Consider the following 22,184-nt stretch of genomic DNA (forward strand, 5'->3'; position numbering starts at 1 on the left):
GGTGGTGAAGAGGGGTCCTGTAAATGTCCCTTGTAAATATAAAGGAAAGACTGCCTTCTGACTTCACTCCCTCAATTAGACATCAGATAAACTCATATGCGATCATAAATGCCCAGCCACAAGAGAAACTTCATCCAGAGATCACAAACTATGGGGCACCAGCAGATCCAGCTTTGAGATGCAAATCCTTGGAAACTAGCTTTCATTGCTACCACTATTAATGGAGTTATTTGTTATGCTATTGTTTGTTTTTAAAAACATTTTCAAGCAAAGTAATCATAACTTCTACTATAAGGACCATCATGGTTCCTTTACCATATGATAACAATGCAGAAAATATAGGACGTCCAGAAAGAAAAGATTTATTACAAATAAGCAACCTAAAAAACCCCTAGTTAATGGAAAAATCAGCAATCTAGGTGACTTATGCTCTTATTGCCTGGAGGAGGTTTGGAGAAGAGGAGGGTTGGAAGTATAGTTAGAAACATTGGACTGGCAATCAGGAGATGTTTAGCTTATTTCTAGCTGTTTAACAGATTTCTTTATGTGTGGTGCTGGAGCAGAGCCAGTGTCAGCTCTAGGCAAAATGAGCTTCCATGATCCAGCGACAAGTCAAGTCACACTCATGCAGATCACTGCAGATGACTAGAGTTGCCGAGGCGGTCCTGAGGGCATCGTTTAGAAATAGCAATGGATAGGAATAACCAGAGGTATAATTTTGTTTACAGAAGAACCTGTTTTACTGATGATGATGAGAATCCAGTTTGATATTTGGATTCAAATTTGAGTCTCACAGCCAGAAAAACTATTAAGTCTTTTTTTGAAAATGGGCATGTTGCCTAAATAAAGCACTGGAAGATGCTAAGAAGTTCTGTGAGCAGTGGGACACAGCCTAGTTGTATGGAGTTTTGTCCTACATTCCCCACACCTTGACGATAGCAAAAATTCTGCAGATTGTTCTGAGATCAGTAAAGCAAAAGTGAGATTTGAAGTGATGGTAATAGAGCATATTTCTGCTGCATCTCAGACTCTTAGAAAGTACACAAAGCCTACAAATGTTTTGCCAATAAAATGCATGTAGCTAGTAATTAATTACTATTAAAATCATAAACATGACTATCATTTATTAATAACTCAACTGTCTTTGCATGTCAGTGGGTATACATACCATTTGTTCCCTTCTTTGAAAACTGAAACATGCAGTAGCTCTGCAGGAACAGAGTCCCAGTGAAAACACTCAATCTGCAGTGAAATCGTTGCTGTATCGGGAGTTTAGAAGATGGTTTAGTTTTCTTGGCTTTCTCTTTGCATGTAGGAACCGAGGCTAGTGGAAGTCATTTCAAAGAAATGAAATCATTGTGGAGGCTGTACAAGTTCTGTGCTTCTAACAGTTTGCGTACTTTTCATATTATTTGGCTATTTTGTTTTGCCTTTTTCTTACTATTTATACTTTTGTCTCCTATCCTGGAAACCATTGAGCGTGTGCTTTTGTGTGCATGAATAGTTTCACTGATCTCAGCAGTACTGGTCTACTCGTTAGGTATGCCAGGTACCCTAAAAAAGAAATTTCTTTGGGGTAGCAGGAGAGAGAGGGTCCTGATCCTCCGCTGGAAGGGTGACAGAACATGTGGCACAGGGGCCATGCAGCAAACCCCTCCTCCTGTGGCAGAAATAAAGCTGGCTTTAGCTTCCTTCCCGCAGTAAATCCATAACTGAATGTTATGTTTTTCTTTTGGTTGCACCTAATATAGGGCAGCGAGTCCCAGCCCAGACGAGGGCTCATAGATGCCACCACACCGGCAGCAATGATCATTATCATCACGAAAACAGCTGCTGCAGTGCCATTACCTGCTGAGGAGTTCAGTCACTGTTTGTTTTAACTATAGTAAAAGTATGTAGTTGACATGGCAACGTGTTCTGTGACACATGCCATTTGATTGGTTTTTCCACTGGAGGAAAGTCCCTGCTTCTTTGAAATCATGTGTAGCAGCTGTTCTTGCTCCACTGATGATGACAAGCGCGTATAGAGCCATAACTGTCTGCACTGTTTGTCTCCTTCCATGATTTGGAAGTGTTTAGTTCTGGTGCGAAGGGCTGCAACTCCATTGATTCAGTGTAGTTTAATCTCTCAATGTTTATGGCTTCCCTTGTAGAAACTCCCATGAGGCTTTTTCTGTTAAGGCTTTTGTTTAGAGTAAAGTGGATGGTATTTTTCATGGACAGCTGATGAAATGAGTTTTATATGAACTATAGAATGATATATTTGCTGGTGAAGGACTTGATCCTGCAAAGTGTATACAAAGCATGCAAGTACTGCTGCTGCTTTCTGCTGGACTACCTCTATCGGTAAAGTTAAGATTTTGTTTAGTGTATTTGCTGAAGAAACCCATCGCTCTGCACATTGCTGCACTGAGACTGAATTAAGAACATTTAAAGTGACTTGATTTGCAGTGAAATGGAACAATGCAGAATTTGATCATGTCACTATAGAGACATTGGCAATTTAATGATTGATTTAAGAGCTCAGCTTGATTATTCATAATTTCAAAGAAAGTCAAAGAGATGCACAAATTAAAACCATGGACCTAATTCTTCTGAAGTCTAAGGTTATTAGATGTGGAGATAAACTTGCTTCCATTTTAATATTCTCTGTACTAAGGCTACTGCCATTCTAACAATACTTTGAATAGTTTTATTAGCCTCTCTAAGAATATTGTTTAAAGTGGCCCATATTTTAGTTTATGTATCTTACAGCCAGTTTAACACACACAAGTAACATTCCTATATAGACCTGGAACAAATGTTGAAAATTTATAGAAATATGTCATAATACTTTTTTTTTTTGATGGGTATTTATTTTTTAGACTCTTAGGTGCTAAAGATAGGTCAATTCTAATATTATGTCATTATTCAGCTAATATATTGCTCTTTCAGTATAATTGAAGGCTTATTAAGTATTGGTTGCACTAATGTTTAGGGGCACTAACTGCTATTCCATTTTTAAGTAGGCTTGTGCTTTTGTAACTTAGATTCAGTAAAACAGTGAAACTTTTCACCTAAGTCTCCGAGTCAGTGAGACTATCATCCCCTAGTGGCAATTTATATCCATAACAGATGGATTTTTTTTTTTTTTCCCCTGGTCTTCAACCAGTTAAACTATTCAACTTGGGTAGACTAGCTCTAGAGAATGCCTTTATGTGGAAGTTTGAACTCCATTTCAGATGTCTTAAGACAAGGTCTGCCCACTCATAAATTTTACTTAAAACTGGAGATCCAAAGTCCAAAGGTTGTTCATCTGTGAATATCGGACTAAGGCTCAAATCCTTTGCCTTGCTGCTTCACAAATGAATATAAAAAATAAACAGGACTCAGGTTCTGAATGGAAGGATCTTCTGCTCATGTAGAAATTATCTGTACCACTACACTACCACCCACAACCTTGATTCAGCTTTGCAGACTATTTTCTCACTGGAGACATGTACAAACGAGAAGCTGATCCTGCAAAGCTTCCTTGACTTTCAAGTCCATCTCTCAGTGGGTGGACTGATGTGGTCACCAACAATAAACACCATTTTCTCATTTGTCTTGGCAAATACATACATGGAGGTTGCAGTTCTGAGCAATTCTATGTGTCAAGTGGTGAATGCTTTTCTGCAGTTCACAGTGGGCAGAATTCTCTTTCAACTCATTGCTTCCTGCTGGTGATAACTTTATCAAAAAAATCTCTTTTCAAATAGGATTTTATATTCTAGGTTTCAGATCATAGGTATTTCCTGGGCTTATACTGGTGGTATAATGTTGTCAAATCAATTCAGCTACTTTTATTTTTACTCAAAAGTTTAGCGGGCTTACTTTTTTCTCAATGCGTAAAGCACGTATTTCCCTCTCAGGTATCCTGTTGAGAAAACACTTATAGTTAGGAACTGCAGTTAAATTTAATTCTGTAGATGTCATGATTTCCTAGATTTTGGAAAAAAAAAAGTTTAAAAGAAAATAAAGTAGCTTCAAGGTATTTAAAAATAGAAATTCAGGGCTTGTACCATACGTTTTATGTATGCATTTCTAAGGCTTCATTTAGGCAGAGCAGCTTAAAAAGTCTCATCATCTCTGGGACACTTTATCTTGATGGCAGCCATCACCAAAAATATTATGCTGCATTGAGCACAAATCTCAGGGTCCTGGCTTCCTTAGGTGAAAGAAGAACATAGCTTTCTCTACCAAATATGGAAAAAGCAGTAAATTTATTTTACTGTCTGTATATAATGTAGGGATTAATATTAATGAATTTCAGTTGAGAGGAATTATTTATATCTCATTGTTTGACAAAACGTACATAGTGCTGTGAAGGGAGAGGTTACTCTGAAGTCTGCTCACAATGCAGAAGAACGAGGGTAGAGCGCTGATCGCTACTTCTGTGTCTAACCTTAAGCTTTAATATTCCTAACGGTATAAGTGCAGACAAATGAACAGGAGCTAAGCATGAAAAATCTTGTGTAATTTTTAAAGAATACTGTGGATTCCATAAGTAACAACAGACTGGAAAAATCCCCAGTTTTACAGTGTTAGAACACGGGCAGTTGTGAAGGCTAAGGAGAAACTACCTCTAAATCAAGGAGATGTCAAGATTTTCCCATTATGGTTTTTCTAAGGCTGAAGTCAAGATAAAATGCTATGTTTATTACTGTGATGTAAAAGACCATTACTGGATGACATCGTGGTGCCAGCTGATTGCCCTGTTTACAGTAATAGACTTAATAGACTTTACATATACAAGTCCAGATGTGCAGCTTGCTACAAACTTAAAGAAATGAACAGTAAGGATGAGGAAAAACTCACTAAGCAAGTATTTTTTGCCTTTTTTCCTTGTTTCTTTGTTTAAAAGACCTTCTTTTAATTTAAAAAAAAAAAGTTTCTATGAAAAAAATAGAATTGCCCCCCATTCCCCCCTTTTTTTAAATTTAGAAATGACAGGAGCCTGTTTCCTTTTTTCTTTTTTTTTTTTTTTTTTCCAAAAGTACTTTGATCACTTCTGATGATCCCGATGACTCCAGTTGAGTTAACTGATCAGCACTTACCTCAAAGCATCTAGTGACAGGTTTAGTCTGTCACTTAGACAAGATTTGTTCACATTATTCATCTAGAAAGTCTTGGGTTTACACAGTTCCAGAGTAAAATAAACCTATACTGGCAGCATATTTTTAGTCTATAAATCTACAGCTACATGAGCCTTTTACTAGTAAGGAAACATCTCCAGAAAGTATAACTAAACCAGTATTGTTGTTCTGGCAATTATTTCTTATGGTCTAATTATAAATGCTAGTACAGCTATTGCCTGACTGTTTATTCTGCAGCATATGGTTTATGTCAATATATTTCTAAAAAATAAAACAAGCAGAGAGTTCAGTTTTCAGGTGACTCTACATGAAGTAATTGCAACTCCACTGGAAATTATTTATCAATTGTTGCATTTATCTTGCAGGCATAACTATATGCGTTAAATACTTTGGCTGGTAATACCTTTTTAAAAGACACCATTTTTGTATGACCACAGATACATTTACTTCAATCAATTTGTTTACATGTACTTGTCTATTATAGGAATCATGGAGTGGATGTATTTATCTACAAATTGAAGTTCGGCTTCTATAAGTGTTCCTCCTGCAAGTGAGGAACATTGCCTTTTTCTGCTTTACTAGCTTTATCTTTAATCACACTTACAGTGAGCCCTTAATGGGTTGTGAGATCCAATAACTGAGGTGGTAAGGTTAATGGGGCGTCTTGTTATGCTACACATTTTTGTTGCAAATAATTTTATATATTAAATGCATGAAATCTTTGCTATAGACAAGAATTTGAATGGCTAAAGAAGGTGGGTCCGGCTACTGCCTGGTTGCAAGAATAAAGCTGAAGAATGCTGAAAGCAGCTGCCTTTAGAGAATGGCATGACTGTAAGACACAACCAGTATCTGAAATGCAGCAGTGAATGATTTTGTCTAGCAATGGCAGATCTGAGGGAGTTAAAATAACAATGTTCAAAAACTGCACGTGTGATTATCTTAATTCACCCTGTAAAAGCCAGGAGATACGAATCTCCATTCAGTAGCTTTTAGGTATGTGACCGTACCTGCCATGCCCAGATCTTTTGATCATTTCTCTGGCCATGCAGATGCTGAGCATCGCCTCCAATTTCAGTCTAGAAATACAGCACAGAGACATTTTTTGTACAGAGTAAGAACTGCGGTCTAGACCATTCCCTGTCAGGACAATTTCTGAGATAGGTTTTTGGCTAAGTGGTCCATTTGATAAAGGCATAAGTGCTACAAGAAACGCTCGCAAACTTGGTTACCTACCGTGCCCCTCGCTGTACCCTTTGGCGACCATCTGTCTCCCTCCCAGGATATTTCCGATGGTGGTGCAGTATGGAAAATTGCCTGTGTCAGTGGCTGGTCTTACAATACATCAGACAGGGCACTGCAAGAAAGGCACATGTAACCGTTAGGACACGTGATACTCCATATTACCTCTTCCAAGGAAATTCTGCCAGCTAAAGGGGCAGCAGTTGCCTTACAACACTCAGGCAAAGGCTGTGCTCCCCTCCCTGCCACCAGTGCTTATTGCAAAGTACTTGTTTTAAACCCCGAACTTGCTCCCTGTGCCCTGTGATGTTTAGAGAACTGAAGAAAGTGTGCTGCTCGAAAAGCAGCATGTACTGTGCTTTCGTACAGTACTGATTGTCAATAAAATGTAATTTAGCTAAAACAAAAGGCATATTTCTGACAAAAAGCTTCCACAGCAGTAGAGGCAGTGGAAGTGATCCAGAAAATAGTGACAGTATTAAAACTGCAGGTTTAATATTTTTTTTTTAATAATCAAACTCTTGTGTTCAAACTTTCAAACAGAACGGCAGCATGAGCAGTAGGCATTTGCAAAGTTGTTGTCAGCTGAAAGCTGTGTTGAAGAACATTAGCGAAACATGTTTCTGCTACTGTGCTTCTACCAAACATGCACTCCTACACACGCCAAAATCTGTGTGCCAAACCTGGTGTGAAAAAGGTTGCCAGAGAAACCCTCCTGTGTATACTGAGTATCTTTCTTCGTCATTTCTACCTGGAATAGATAGAATGTGTCTTTTAACAGCCAGGTCATCCATCCCCAGGATGTAGGCAATTCCATGGGATATGATGAAACTTATTTTAAAAAATAGAGATGGAACTAAATGTAGCATGTAATCATTTAGATCGAGACTGGAGGAAAAATGGTCCTGTTCAATGAAATGTACAGGAAACATTTAGGAGACCAGAATATAACTTTTGGGATTGTTAAACAAAGAAAGAAATAAAACCGACATGAATTCTCTCATTTTTCATTAGAATTTTGAATTTCCAGCAATCTCCAGGGTGTTCATTTTGTACTTTACCAGAGTGCCATATACAGAGCTAGAGAAATAACAGGAGGTTTGGGGTTTGATGTAACGCCCAGAGTTAGCCCAAACCCACAAGTGTGCAATGTATACAGAGAAAAAACTGTTCACGCAGTCTTACTTAAAGCTGCTTAACAGCTTAAAATGATAAAAAGTCCTTAACGCAATTTAAGAACTTAAACCACTTAAACTGTTTGAAGCAGCTTGTGAGTTTGAGGAGTTTGGGCGGGGGTGGGAGAGGCATCCCTGCCGAGCTGCAGCCCTGGGGACGGAGCTGGCAGCTCCCACGTGCTGTGTCCCGGCAAAGGGGCCCTTTGGGACCCGAACTTGGGAGGCCTGGAGGTGAGCTGATGGAGAAGACGGCAGAGTTTTCTATATGTTTTTGTACAGTATGGTGTATCCGCCCGGATTGTTTTGCTTTAGTGTTGCAGGGAATCTTACAGGGATGTGAGGTGTAAGCAGTGGCATCCCCACAGTGAAACGGGGTGGCAGAAAAAATATTGTCTGTGACAAGTCTTCAGCTGTGGAAAACAGCTTCAGCTCACGGGCCAAGGCACAGCTCCTCAGGAGCATCGTGAAGAAATCTTCTGCAAGAGCTGCAAGGCAAAATGTTTTGCTTTTGCGGCGCCAGGAGTTGGAGGCAGGTGAGGGGTGGCATGAGTGGGCCTTTCAGATGTTTTGAGGAGGATTTGTTTTTTTCTGAAAGATTGTTTCTGGGAAAAAGAAATGGGGGTGGGGGGGAGGCAGGGAGGGTTGCTTTAGTTTGACTGATCTCAAACAGCCTTAGCCAGTTGGTCATATCAGAAGCATGTTGTTATTACGTGAAGTTACACATTTACAAAACAGAAAAGAAACCATTATTTATGAGATCCAGTTTGGTCCCTGCTGTTGCCTGTGGTGGTCAGTGGTTGAATGTGTGTTTGTGTGTGTGTATGCTCAGATGAAAAAAATGGTGGCACTGCACAGAAGCGATACTTGAGGACAACGGAAGGAGGCACAGGAATGGGAACGAATGTCTGAAGGTGGAAAACAGCCAGGATGCTGCTTCTGAAGACAGTGATGCCGCCTTAAATGTTTTGAATCTTGGCCTGGCTTTCACTGATGCAGGCAGTGATTTACACCTTTCTGTGCAGAAAAGGCTGTAAACCAGGAATGAATTACATTCTGTACAATTTGAAAATAAATGGTGCATTCACAGCCACTCATGTTGAGGCCCATTTACACTTCCAGAGTGGTATGATGAGTAAATGAAAGTTAGGCCTGTGTGTGAATGAAAAATGCCTGTTTTACCAGAGGCTGTGAAAAGAGAGAGAGCGAGAGAGACTTAGTGGAAATTGGAAGGGAGACTTTTATTTGTTTGTTTAGAACAGTCGTATTGATTTGGAGTCTGATGGGGTATTGGTGTAACTGCAAACTAATTCCACCGAATTCTGCAAGGTATTTCTGGGGATGCTGATGGGGCTGGAAGTTTATATTTATAATCAGAGTTTTTCCTGTGCTCGAGTAAGTCTTTATTGCGCTACATTCTTGTGCAAACTTAGCATCGTAACATTTAACATGAATGTTATCTGTCCAAAAAAAAGAAATCTTTACTGGGGTGAAAAAGAGCTCAGGTATAGTTAAATTCATAGGATCACAATACAATTAACTTTCTCCTTGGTTTTCTTTTATGATGAGGAAAGAGATATGCAAATGTTAGTCGATGAGGGTAAGTGCTTTCTGATTAATAACAGACACAGAAAGAAACCATTTAATGAATGAAATCTTGGTAATGTACTACATAATACTAATACCTCAATATCGCTTGAATTTCAGAACATTTCAGGATCTGTCCAAACAAATGGATATATCTTACGGTACAGTCAGGGATTCAGCAGTGTATGAATACTTTAAAGCAAAAGGGACCAACCCTTTGGAGCAGGATAACACATTTGCTGAACTGTGGAGGACTATCAGTAAGAATAATGGGGCAGATAATTGTGTATCGAACCCTTCTGAAGGCATCAGGAAGGTAAGACTGGATCACAGGGTCTTTTTTAATTTTTATGCTGTATCTATGTTGTTTGCATGGAGTAAATAATGTTAAGTCACAGGAAAGCAATTACATAGTCATTAAAAAAATCAAGGGATTCACTGGACGTATACTCATTTCTCTTAGAACAGAAATTTAATGCAAGATTTTCTTTGTTTATTCCAAACTTTAAAAAATGCATACACTCTTTCACATGTCACCATGCTTTCACCTAACTTCTATTTCTCTCAGATATGACTACACTTTTTTTTTGGTGAAACTGAGCATTGATAGGGCATTCAAGGACTGATATATAACAGCTTGGGATCCTACATGCTTGTGCCAAGTCCTGTGATAAACAGCCCTGGTTCAGATCACACCAATACAAACGTCCACACTTTCTCACTCTTACTCTGCCTCTCTTCTCTGCTTCCCATCTTGTAGCTCAGCAAAACCAGATAGTAAATAACATCAAACCACGTGTCCAGGGGTACGTTACAGCAGAAGGGATGCAGACGTGGTGAAAGTTTAATATGCTGCTCCTTTAGTGAAAAGCATCCTCTTTATTTGTCAATTGATTTTTTTCATGAAACAAACTAACAGCTGTTATCAATGTAGTGATTGTTTGATCAGAGTTACTCTGTTGTCAGTGAAACACTGATTCTGAATAAATATATTACTCGTTCTTTATACTTTTGTAAGTGGGAAATATTAAAATGGTTGGGGCTTGGGTTTCTTTTTTTTCTTTGAATCTTTGAAGCCTTTTCTGAACAGTCAGAGGGAGAACATCCAAAATTTACAGGTTCTTACAGTGCCAAAAAGCAGGTGAACACAGTAACACAGGCCAACCCATTTCCCAAATCAAAGTCCTTTAACATAAGATTCCCAACTGTTTGTGTGACTTCTGGACAAAATCTTTATATACTCTTGTGTCTTCTCAGCACAGGAGTATTTAGTCAGTAGTTTTGGTTCACCCTGCCTTTTCTCCCATATCCCAGGTGAGCTTTCCTAAACCCCTCTGCCCTTGGCTCAAATAGCCTTTCTTCCTTGGAACAAGGCAGAGCTCTGGCAACAGCAAAGTCTGCAGTGTGTTGGGTTTTTTTACCTGCTCAGCACTTTATGAAAATGAGGCCTCTGTTTTGAGGGACTTTTTTAGCATTTAAAGGAGGTAGAAATAGAGACATTAAGTACTTTTCCATGTACCCTAGCATTAAAACCAATAATAAAACAGTTTACCTTAGAAAAATGCACAGTATTTTACTTTTTCTTTTCTCTTCTACCATTCGTATGTCAGTGGATGCTCTTTAGCCATGAGATTGTAAACACTCTTATTCTGTAAGCCTACTGCATGCTGCCTTTTATGATAGATAGATTTGCCTAAGCCAGAAATGCAACTGTAGATTGGCAGGCTGTTTAGAATACCAATTACATTGTCTGTATGGAGCTGGCAGCTCCATCCTATCTATGTGATAATAACTTTTCATATTAAGTTTGATTTCAATATTGTAGGGTGATGTTTATATAACTTGATCAGCTCATTCAATTAACGTCAACAATAACCAGATTAACTTCAGTCCCCAAAGCTGACCAAGGCTGCTATTTGATTAGACACCTACATAAATTGGGCTTAATATTTAATAACATTGACAACTAAATTGTTGTGTTTATAGTTTAAATGTCACTCTTCCTAGCTCATTGAGCTCTTTGAATAAACAGACAAGTTTTCCATGTCAAGTATTAGAGCTAGAAATTCTGGTTTTTCTAAAGGAGAATTGATGTCAGCCAAGGAAATGGGACCTTCCATCCGTAAACACGTACTGCTGCATGAAAGAGATGTAAACGTGCCTTAAAAATATATTTTATAGGAAATGGGAAATATAAGTATCTCTAGCATAAAAAGATCCCTAAACCACTTTTCTGAATGAGGACTTGCCCAACACAATGCAAAAAAAACCCCAAACCCACTACTACCCTTTCTCCCCTCCTTCCCCTTTCCATTTTCTTCAGACAACATCACAGTTCAGCTGCAGTCATAAAATGAGCAATGCCACTTCAATGCAAAACAGGAGAGTGCTGCTTATTTATGGTACAGGCAGGTATTTCAGATGTTTGTCTCTATTCCATTTACCTCTCTCCATTGCCCAGAGATTTTCCTACTCCCTTTGACTACCTTAAAACAAAAGGATAATAGTGGAAGAAAGTCCTGAACGCTTTTGTGGCATTTGGTTGCCATGGCAGAGGTCTCTTTTCTGATACAGCACAGTCCCTGTAGCCACAGTGGCCACCTCCCATTGGCAAGACACAGCTTTTGCAACCCTGGTAGAGCCACAGAAAGGGCATTAATGCACTGCAAAGTCACGTAAGAGACAGAAGGATGTTTCAGAGCTGGGGGTGGCAAGTTGCTTTTGTCGTACTTCCAAGGCATTTGAAAGCGGTCATTGCAGATGGAAAGTGTTCTCCTATTCATAAATATCTCTGCATAGCGTAAGAGGAGGTTACCAGACAAATCACCAGTCCATACAAAATGCTATTTTGCCACTTGAGTTTTCTGGCACAATAGCAGATGAGGATTGACTAACGCTGTTGTATGGAAAGTTCCTTTCTGGGTCAAGCTACAGCCAGGATCCCCAAGAAGCATGCAGCGGGTAGCTCCTGCGCTTTTAACGCAGGTGGACATTGGTACTGGAATTGCACACAGTTCTAAGCCATTTGTAAATCTCAGCAAACTGTTTGCATAATACGCAGTGGCAATTAGTTCTTCAGCTTAATTATTAATTACCACAACATACTTAATAATCTGTGGCTTTTGTCATTGTGGGCAGGCATTTTACTTTGAAAGAATGAAGTAATATGATCCCTATGTAATCCCATATATATCTTTTTTATATATATATATATACACACACACATAGGAGAATTAATCTGTTATTGTTGTATTTTTTAAAAGCTTTGCTTTGGTGGAGACTGTTTGTTCCCCTGTCCAATCAATTTTGTGCTAAAATTTCTCTGAATCCTTTCTTTTCTTCCTGTGTATCACTTTTGATGAAAAGTGATCAAAACCAAGTACAGTACAAAATGTGAATGTATCATCGTTTTAGGCAATGGCACAGTAAGAGTTCATTCCCTCCCTTTTTTGCTTCCTTCAAAATGTTTCTTTCCCTTAATGAACACTAAACATTAAATCAGAGCATTTCTTGTTGAACAGTCAGCTCCATTCATTTTTAGAGAGTAAAAGTAATTTAAAAGTTCAACAAATAGGATTTTTTTTACTATCTTTTCCATTAATTTATTGTCCACAATGAATTTTATATTGTGAATTGCGGTTGCTAATCCATGTGTTTTCATGGCTCCTCATAAATTTCTCCATTTCTTGACCCATCAGCCTTTGGAGTAAAAGCAAATGCTTCCTTAAAGCCTGAATATATTACATCCTTTAGTGGCTCCTTAATTATATTAATTTTTAAATCATTTGAATAGGATTAAATGGCATGTTTTCTTTTTATTAGAACTGTGCTGCTTCTCTTAAAGCACTTTTTAATAGATAATAAATGTTATTCAAGCATGTTTTTGAACTACTCCACTAATGCCAATGTAAAGGTCACTTTTTGATATTTCTGTGGTACCAGCCATATAATGGGATCAGCTACAGTGACACTGTTCTGGCAGTAAATTAATGATGAATGTTGCATAATTCTGGCACTTCTGTGTTTAGTGTGGTAGCTTGCTCATAAGTTTCAGATAAATCACAGACATATCAGTGATTAATCTGAAATTCATCTTTTTTCAAGTTGTTATTATTTCTTACCATGCTTTCTTTGAAAAAACATCATTTTACCATCAGTAAGCCAGGATCCTTTGAATAATATTCTTCCATCTCCCTCCATGTTGAAGAGTGACATGAGGTTGCTTACTGCTTCTCTGAAGTTTTACTATTCTCTTTGTGGTCCTTCTTATATCTAGGAAGCAATCTTCCTTGGCCTTTTAATTTTTTATGAATGTGAAGAAGAAATATTTTTAATATAAGTTTTGCCTAGGGGGTTCTTTTTTTCTTAAATCTGTTTTCTTAAACCTCTTCAACTAAAGATAAATCTGGTGTCTTTGGTGTAAACCACCATAGTAGTTCCACCTGGGTGGAATAAATGAGTGCTGCTTTGGCTGAATTTCTGTTAAAGAGGTTTTTGAAAGTTTAACTGAGCTATTTTTGTTTTGTTCTGCAATATGCCTGCATGCTGAGAGTCGCAATAAGGCCATAGCAAAGGAGCAAACTGTGAAAGCCAATTAAAAGTCTGAAATATAAATTTTAGCTTATTATTCTGTATTTCATTTCAGTCATTCTTTATTCAAGCTATCGTACCTGTTTTTAGCTGTTATTTGCCACATTCCCTTTTACCATCTTTCTCTATATATTATCTTTGCAATGATGCCTGATCACTAGAACGTTTTTATTTTATTTTGGGCCCTAAAAACATACAATGCAGGCTTTAGATGGCTGAGCTGTGAATGCAAGAGCCTGAGGATATGGATCTTTGCTGTATTGTGATCAGGACTCGGTTGCATGGGTAGGTACATCTGTGTCATATGCAACTAGGGAGCCTTGATGTGTTTCCTGCTTATACATCGCATGGGTCAATGCCAGGTGTTCCCTGCAATTCTTAGTCTTCCTACCTCCGGTACCCCTCTGGCCTGTAAGCTGAGGGATATGCACATGTGCACATGTGCATCCCTTCACATGACAAAGATGAAAAGTTTAAAACTACTTTCAAAAAGTTTTGGTTTGCTTTTTAGTCGAAAATAAGTGTCAATTTGATTTTATATGGCTTTTACTGCTTGCCTAGTGAAGGTACATAAAAAGTAAATATATCTCAAACACACATGTATGTGTGTGGTTGTGTCTTGTACACAAGTTTTTTAAAGTTTGTCAGTTTTTCTTCAAATTAAACAAATGATACGGCTCAGCTGTCACAACAGATATTAACAGGGATATGAAGGATGCTGAAATTAGACAGCAACTAAACATTTGATCATAAGGAAACTTTCCATGCAATAAACACACTAATACTACTAGGTCTCCACTCTTCAGAGGAGAAAATTACACAAGTGGAAGAATTTTTGGGAGAGACAAATCTTCCCTTAGGAAAAAGGGATCTTTGGAGATTCTGGTTTTGGCGATCAGAGAGGGGAAACAGTCTTACATCTAGTATTTCTGAGAGTTGAGAAGTATGCATAACTAAGAGTTTAAAACTCAGATTCCTGTTCATGGTAAAATGATCAGACTGTCAGGGAAATAATGCTCTACAGGTGTGATGGCACTGGATAGAATGATTTATGTCATAAAAAATATAAAATTGATATGAGGAGACCTGGTAGACTTTGTTTATTGACTGCTTACAGTTGTAGGACATAACTTAGGATAGCAACATTGCAAAGTCAAGAAAAGTAAACCTTTTCAAAAGATCTGCTGTCCAATATTGAAAACCACTGTACAAAGCTCTTCTATATAACATAATATCCAGAAAACTGAGGCTTGAAAAGTAGAATCAATAATGTGATTTTTCTCTAGAAATTGCCTTATAATTGAAATCGAATATTTGAGGAAGACTGTGTTCCTCAAGTATTCCTAAAAAAAAGATGAGGAATGTATGACATATTGTCAGTGCTCTTCTTTTCTAAATTGTAAATTTGAAAAGATGATTTACAGAGCAATTCTGAAACAACTGAAAGATGCAGCTCTTTAAAACTAACAATCATACCAAAAAAAACAACCAGAAAAATGCAAGACACATTTTAGCACAGTGATTTAGGCCAAATCTTTTCTGGGACTGCTTTTTCTGTACATCCATCAGGCAAATTTTTGTTGTCTAATAACACAGGTTTTGAATAAATTCCGTGTACAGTAGCAAGTGCTGTTGCCTTTGGTCCCATGAATACATATTTTTTAACACATTTGAACTTGGACAGTTTTCTATCATAGGTAGCAAAAGCCTATGTACTATTTACCATAGAACACAACCTGCCTGAGATGTGCAAAGTAGGGCTTTTGATGGTCCTTCCCTGCCAGGAACACCAGTGGGACTGATGCCCATTGCCTGTTGTCCCTAACCAGGTAGGAGGCCTATCAGCACCATCGCAGATGCGAAAGCATAAAAAGTGAATCGTTAAAGCCCATCACAGGAAGAGCAGAGGGCAAGATGCAGAGATTTGCTGCTAACAGCCCAGTTAGTTACGGGTACACAATCATTCAGAAAATACTTTTAAGAAGCACATTTTAGGTTTCCAAGAATGTAGGTTGCTGCCTGAATATAGGCTAGATGCCTTGAGGAATCACTCCCTTGCCATCCTTAATTTTTTACGCATCCTTGTGTTGATAGGTTTTGAAGCCTTTTCTGGCTGTCACATATAGTCAAGAGCGATTTGTTTGTTCCTTCCTCCTTTGCACCACCATTACCAGTTTAGGTAGACAGTCAGGTATGGAATTACAATGCAGATGTGGAAGTCTTACTCTGGTCTGGTTTCACACTGTGACATTGAAATGAGAAATGTTTTTATGAACATGCTCGTTTGATAAGTTGTGTCAGCTAAATCAGTGTATGATTTTAACACTAGGGTCCTGTGGCTCCTATTTGAATAACTCCAGTAAGGCCCACATTGTAGTTAGATTTTAATTATGTTTTGTACTCGTATAGCAATAGTTGCAATAATGCAATTAATATGCATTAATTACTGTTACTCTGAACCAACCACAGAGGTGGCAAAGGAGAAAGTGGGGACAAACCCACAATGGTGACATGCCTTTAACAAAAATTATTTTCAAAGTGGTCAGTACAGGCTCATTTAAATCTTACCAAAGAGGAAGGATGTAACATTTTTACCCTGGTTTAACTCAGAAGCATATGAATTTGGGGATCTTTGATTGCCTTGATGCAGATAAAAGGGAAGTGGGGGGAAAGAGGTGGATTGTGGCAAGTAGCTTACAGAAAATCCAGACAACATACTTTTAATCTTTGTTTCCCTGGATTCTACCCGCTAGAGAATAACTCACCCGTTTGATTTACCGACATGTTTAAACAACTGTCAGGGACTTCAGAAAGCTATGGTTTATATCAAAGCATGGTGAAGTAAAATTAGCTTAATTGCTCAACTGAGGAATCAAATGTAATAAAATAACTAAGGGAGGCTTACAGGTGAATTCAAAACTAGGCTTACACAAAAATGGAAAATATGCAGAAGGATGAGCTAATTCCATGTCAGAGCTGCAGCCATTTGCTAGGGGAGCTTGGTGATCAGTTCCCATAAAGAAATATATGCAGAACTTCAGCTCCCTGCCTTGCTTTGTTCTGACCTAAAGAAATATCTGAAATCACCCAAAGTTTTAAAAAAAAAAAAAGAAAAGTAAGTCTTGGAAGTCTACATTCCTGACCATTCATTTATTTGCATTAGATGTTCCAGCCCATCTATTCTGTTGTGCTCTATATGTTCACTAGAGACTTAAAAACATACTACTTAAATATATTAGGAGACCAATGATTACTTTAACCAAACAAAATGATGACTTTTTCTTTACTGAATCCCTATCCAGAGATGTTTCTTACATCTTATGTTAAGTAAGGTGATTTACATTCATCGTATGCACTGCGTGTAGGCATTGGTTTGGATCCCAATTAAGACTGACATTTAAGGACATCTGTGTGGGTGTGTGCTAAAATAAAACAATATTTGTCCCAAAAATGAAATAATAGGAGATGCTGGTGACTCTTCTTACCTGTGAAAAAAAGAGGGAACTCCTTAAGCTCAGAGCATGCCTTTTGTTACAGGATTAACATAGCTCTCGGAAGGGGCTTTGTTTATTTACACGTTTATATGAGGAAAACTGCAAAGTTACCATTTTGGTGTCTGTGATGACTAGGAAGCATCACCTAGTGCTCATACTGTACCTGTCTAGTTACACGAATATATGGAACCAGCCACACTCCATGTTTCCCACAAAACGTACATCAAATTTCATCAGCTAAGGCAATAGCTTTCATTTATAATTAATAACCTGGTACGTAAACCTTGCCTACACTTGCAGTTGGCTATGTTATCCTATGTATTGCTATTCAAAATGAAGACATTTTAGTGAGGTTTGGAGTAGATGAGGTACTGCTGGGAGGGAAGAGCATTAGAAATGTACCAAGATGTTAGAGCTCTACAGATAAACTGTGACCTAAGGAAATACCACCGTGGAGTAACGACAAGCTCAGGGTTTGTTTGCTTGGGTTTTGTTCTACCTAGAAATGTAGTTTAGTTTAGATTGTGTTATGTTCATGCTGTATTTACAGGCAAAGAAAGGAAACTATGCTTTCCTGTGGGATGTGACGGTGGTGGAATACGCCGCGCTGACGGATGACGAATGCTCTGTGACAGTCATTGGAAACAGCATCAGCAGCAAAGGATACGGGATAGCACTCCAGCATGGAAGCCCCTACAGAGATCTTTTCTCCCAGAGGTAAACTGAAACAAAGCTTGTTTTATAGGATTCCTCTCTACAACTAGCAACCATTTGTGGTTCACGTTAATTTTGGCAATTATTGAATAAAGGACAGTGAATAAGTGATAGCAGAGAGGTTATGAGTTCCGGCTTCAACAAAGCTGCTGCTTCTGCTCCACGTGCATCTGCTTTGGGAGGAGGAGACTGGAGGGGGTGTGTGGCCTCACATCTCCAGGCAGCACTGCTTCTGGCAGAAAAAGGACTGATGTCCTCAGAGCTTTGCATGAGCTAGGGGAGAGATTGAAGAGAGATATTTGATTCATGCAACGTTTTTCAGGCTATGAAGCAATGTGTTGCTCCCTACAGTAAGCAAGTAATAACACCCTGGTTTATCCTTTAGGGTGGAGAGACAGGTCGAAGGCTCGCAATGGTACAGGAAAACAAGAATTGCTGAGTATTGCATGGGATTGCCAAGACTATGAGACTATAAGACTATGCCATTTAGTGATCTCCGAGCTATCAGCTAGGAATATCTTTTTCATGTGAATGTGTACACTGAAATGAAGACATGCAGTTGTGCAGGCATCTGTGGCCTTAGCAGAAGGTGAGCGGGTGCTCCGCTCCAGGCAGGGTGCTGAAGCAAGATTTCCTCGTCTCGCTCCTTCTTTATAAAAAGGAGTAAAATTCCAGCTGCATAAACAGACACAAAACTGCCCCAAGAGAAAACGTTGTTAGTAAACAGCTAAAACAGTTATCAAACCAAATCCAAAATGAATCATTCATGGAGAGAAGGGACACTTCACAAGAGGCAAAACAATGATTAATTAACAACTGTTAACAGAGTAATTCAGGCATGAAGTAACAGCATTGAAATAAAATCCTTTTGCAAACTACATTTGCTGAAGTAAATGAGTTGGTTGCTGCTTAAACAGATTTTTATTAAGTGGCGCACAAATAGTAGCATGTTTAGTCTCATATGATTTTGAAATTATTGTGGGAGAGCAGCAGTGGAGTGGGTTGAGTATTTCGCTAGTGGGACCAGCTGTTACAGCTGAATGTAGCCAGACCAGCCATGACTAACTGGAATATAGTGATTTCCCTTGGAAATGCTTCTTGCATTGGAGTGGAATTTTTGACAGTCTCTTCTTTTTCTAAAGTTACCCATTGGACTTTACCCTGCTGCTGTGAGTAGAAAGAAATCCTGGTATAACAGAGTTTCAGATGAAGAACACTACACAGTGGTGGTGGTGGGATGGAGTTTTGAATTGTGGGACAGTATATTTAAGAGTTATGTGTGACACACAGAAAAGACCAAAAAAATGTGAAAAAGTATCATTGAAAATAATACCTGTCTTTTGAAATTTCTGCAGGATCCTAGAGTTGCAAGAAAGTGGAGATTTGGATGTTCTTAAACAGAAATGGTGGCCACGGATGGGACGTTGTGACCTGAATAGCCATACCAATGCACAGACAGATGGGAAGGCACTCAAGCTTCACAGTTTTGCAGGCGTTTTCTGCATTTTAGCAATAGGCCTTCTTCTTGCATGCTTGGTGGCAGCATTGGAGTTGTGGTGGAACAGCAACCGTTGTCATCAAGAAACACCGAAAGAGGTCCATAACTTTTATTCTTATCACAATTAAAAGTAGAAAACACAAAAGAAAGAGAGAGCGAGTGGAAGTTGTGGGATTTTAGGTGCTCTCATACAATAAATTTGATTTATTTTGATTCACCATACTAAGCTTTGCATATAACTTTTTGGGTGGTTGTTTCTAAACAAATAAAAAAAAAACAAAACATGTCTTTTGTGCACATGGAAGGTGCCAAACTGACAGCCCTGGAGACTAAAGTCCTCTATTTATTTATAGAGCAGATACAGCATGGGCAGCAGCAGTGCAAACTTCCCCACATTGCCCCACCAATGTGCCTCAACCCTGACCTGGAGAGACCACCTTTAGGGGTAAGAGAGTAGTTCAGAAACATGCCCTTGGCCTCTCTGCTGTGGGTGACGGGGAGGCCAGTCACGGGCACCCAGCTGGGCCATCTGTGGTAATGTTTTCTCTGATCTGAGACCCCATCCATCGGCTATGAGAACCATGTCCATCCTGCGCAGGCTATGCAGCTGCCAGCCAGCTGGTAGCTCTTTTCCTTCATGGCTGACCTAGGCTGAGTTTGAAGAGGTACACAAGCAATTAAAAATAAACCAGCTAGTTATTAATTGAATAAGCCATATTGCCATGACACTGTTTAAATGCTTCCTTTCTTTTGAAATCAGTTTTATTTTTAAAAGTAGGAGCCTCTGAGTAAACTGACCTTCATATGACATATTCTACCTAGGAAAATACATCTGAGAATTTCTTGAAGTTTTCATGCACAGCAGTGAGTAAGAGTTAGCAACGCTATGATAGAATAATCAGTCCATACTCAGATCTGTCTTGCATGAAGCCTGTATTTGTTTACATAGATTAAATGTTTAACAAACTAACCTCTTGTAATTTTGGAGACACTGAGGTATTTGTAGGTGCTTTCATCTTGGAACAGATGTTTGTTACAAGCAAATAATAGCAGCGAGCTGCACTACAGCTGGAAAATAGTACATAGCCCATCAATTCCAACCTATGTTTCTCAAGTTGCCAAGAGTACTACACTAATTGACATACCTATCACCTGTAAGCAATTCTGGCAAATGCGATCTGAAGATATATGTTGCAGTCTGTAATGTTGTGAAATATTTATCAGTAAGATTACATTCTTCTGAGTTCCTGCTTCTCCCATTTGAATTCATCCATCAAGTGCTCGGTGATAAACATCTGTACCATGTTTGTGGGACAAAGCTGCAAAGTCACCCGTCTGTGGCTCCACAATATACAACAGCGAAAGGGAAATTTTGGCAAAAGTAAGCAAGTCTCCGCTTTGCACAATGCAGCACTCCAAAAGCAGGCACAGGGAGAGCACGAGCAGGTACTCTTATGAAAGCTTATAAAGAAGCTTTCATATGAACAGAAGTGCATATTTAATTGCTCTTTGGTTAAATACTGTAGCATTTTGCCCTGCTGCCTTGTAGAAGTCGCTCCTGCTGTAACTCCAAAGGCCCCACCCCACGTTAGCATTGCTAAGGCCTAAACCCTAGCAGTGGACGGTTCACTGCCCACTGTGAAAGCCCGGCAGGGCAAGGGGCAGGGAGGTTGTCTGAAGTATCCTCATGCTGTGTGTGCACAAGCATTCATCTTGCCGTACTTGGCAGCGCGTTCCCCTCTCTATGCTCAGGGACTCGCCTTTGTGCATCTTTGTAGAGTGAGACGAGAATATGTCTCAAAGGCAGTTTCATATAGGCAAGGTGAAATAATTCATTCTTTTATTGCAAGGAGTTTTAAATACCCAGTTTCCATCTCAGAAAAAGGATCTGTCTTCCCGAGTTTAAATGTTTTCTTTTTGCCCACCCCCTTCATTTCTCTTTTTATAACTGTAAGAAGGATTCTTGCAGATCCCTGCCTACCCCGTCCCATCTTTTCTGCCCTTCCCGTCCCTCTCCTCCTCTTCCCTTCTCCCTCCAGCGTGTTCTCGATTAGAGTTGCTCTGTACATCCTCTTTTGCAGTTTCTGTGACAAACAATAGAATGCTTTCAAGCTTCCATTTTTAAAAGTATACTAAATACCCATATGGTAAAGCTGGACTTGGGAAGATCACCCGTGGGGGGGGCTGGGTCTGCCCTTAGGGCGCAGCTGGTCTGGGTTAAGGGAGGCAAATTAAACTCAGGCACAGCGCACACAAACAGGCTCGGAAAAGGTCAGCGATGTGAGTGCTACGGAGAGAGCGCGGACAGGTTCAGTGGGAGCCCTGGCACAAGTAGGTGTTAAGGTTGAACGAGAAAGTGCGTGTTCCTGAGGAGCGGGCCCGGGGATGATGAGGGCTCACAGGTCGAGCCAGCCAGGAGGAAAGCGTAGGGAGCGTATGTGAGGCAAGCAGGATGGAACATAACGAGGGGTCCCCGAAAAAGGTCAGCTGGGTGCAATGAAAGGCAGGCAGCTGGGAGCACCCTCGGATCAGGTCAGAGCAGCCAGACGGAAGGGCGACTGCCGCCCAGTGCCGTGGGTGGGCAGTGTCTCCCGGGATCCTCTGCTTAAACGTGACACAGCCGCGGTGTTGTGGCGATCTGAGCTCGTTTTCTCCCGGCCCCTCTGCAGATCGGCCCGTGTAACGCACTAACCGCAACCTGAGCTCTAAACGCGCGCCCAGAGCCGGCCCAGCCCCCGCGGGCTGCAGCCGAGGGCCCTGGCCCCGGCCCCGG

At 39.6% G+C, this 22,184-nt stretch overlaps 1 protein-coding gene across 1 annotated transcript in view; it reads left to right on the forward strand.

Moving 5' to 3' along the window:
• The window catches only part of GRID1 (glutamate receptor, ionotropic, delta 1), a 554,546-nt gene that overhangs the window by 516,527 nt on the left and 15,835 nt on the right, over positions 1-22,184 (forward strand). Inside the window, exons 13-15 of the mRNA XM_010567883.1 lie at positions 9,236-9,431; positions 17,750-17,916; positions 19,269-19,509. Coding sequence (XP_010566185.1) covers positions 9,236-9,431; positions 17,750-17,916; positions 19,269-19,509 — 604 coding nt within the window. The remainder of the gene's footprint in view (positions 1-9,235; positions 9,432-17,749; positions 17,917-19,268; positions 19,510-22,184) is intronic.

The sequence above is a fragment of the Haliaeetus leucocephalus genome, unplaced genomic scaffold (assembly GCF_000737465.1).
Source record: "Haliaeetus leucocephalus isolate CR32 unplaced genomic scaffold, Haliaeetus_leucocephalus-4.0 Scaffold229, whole genome shotgun sequence".
NCBI lineage: Eukaryota > Metazoa > Chordata > Aves > Accipitriformes > Accipitridae > Haliaeetus > Haliaeetus leucocephalus.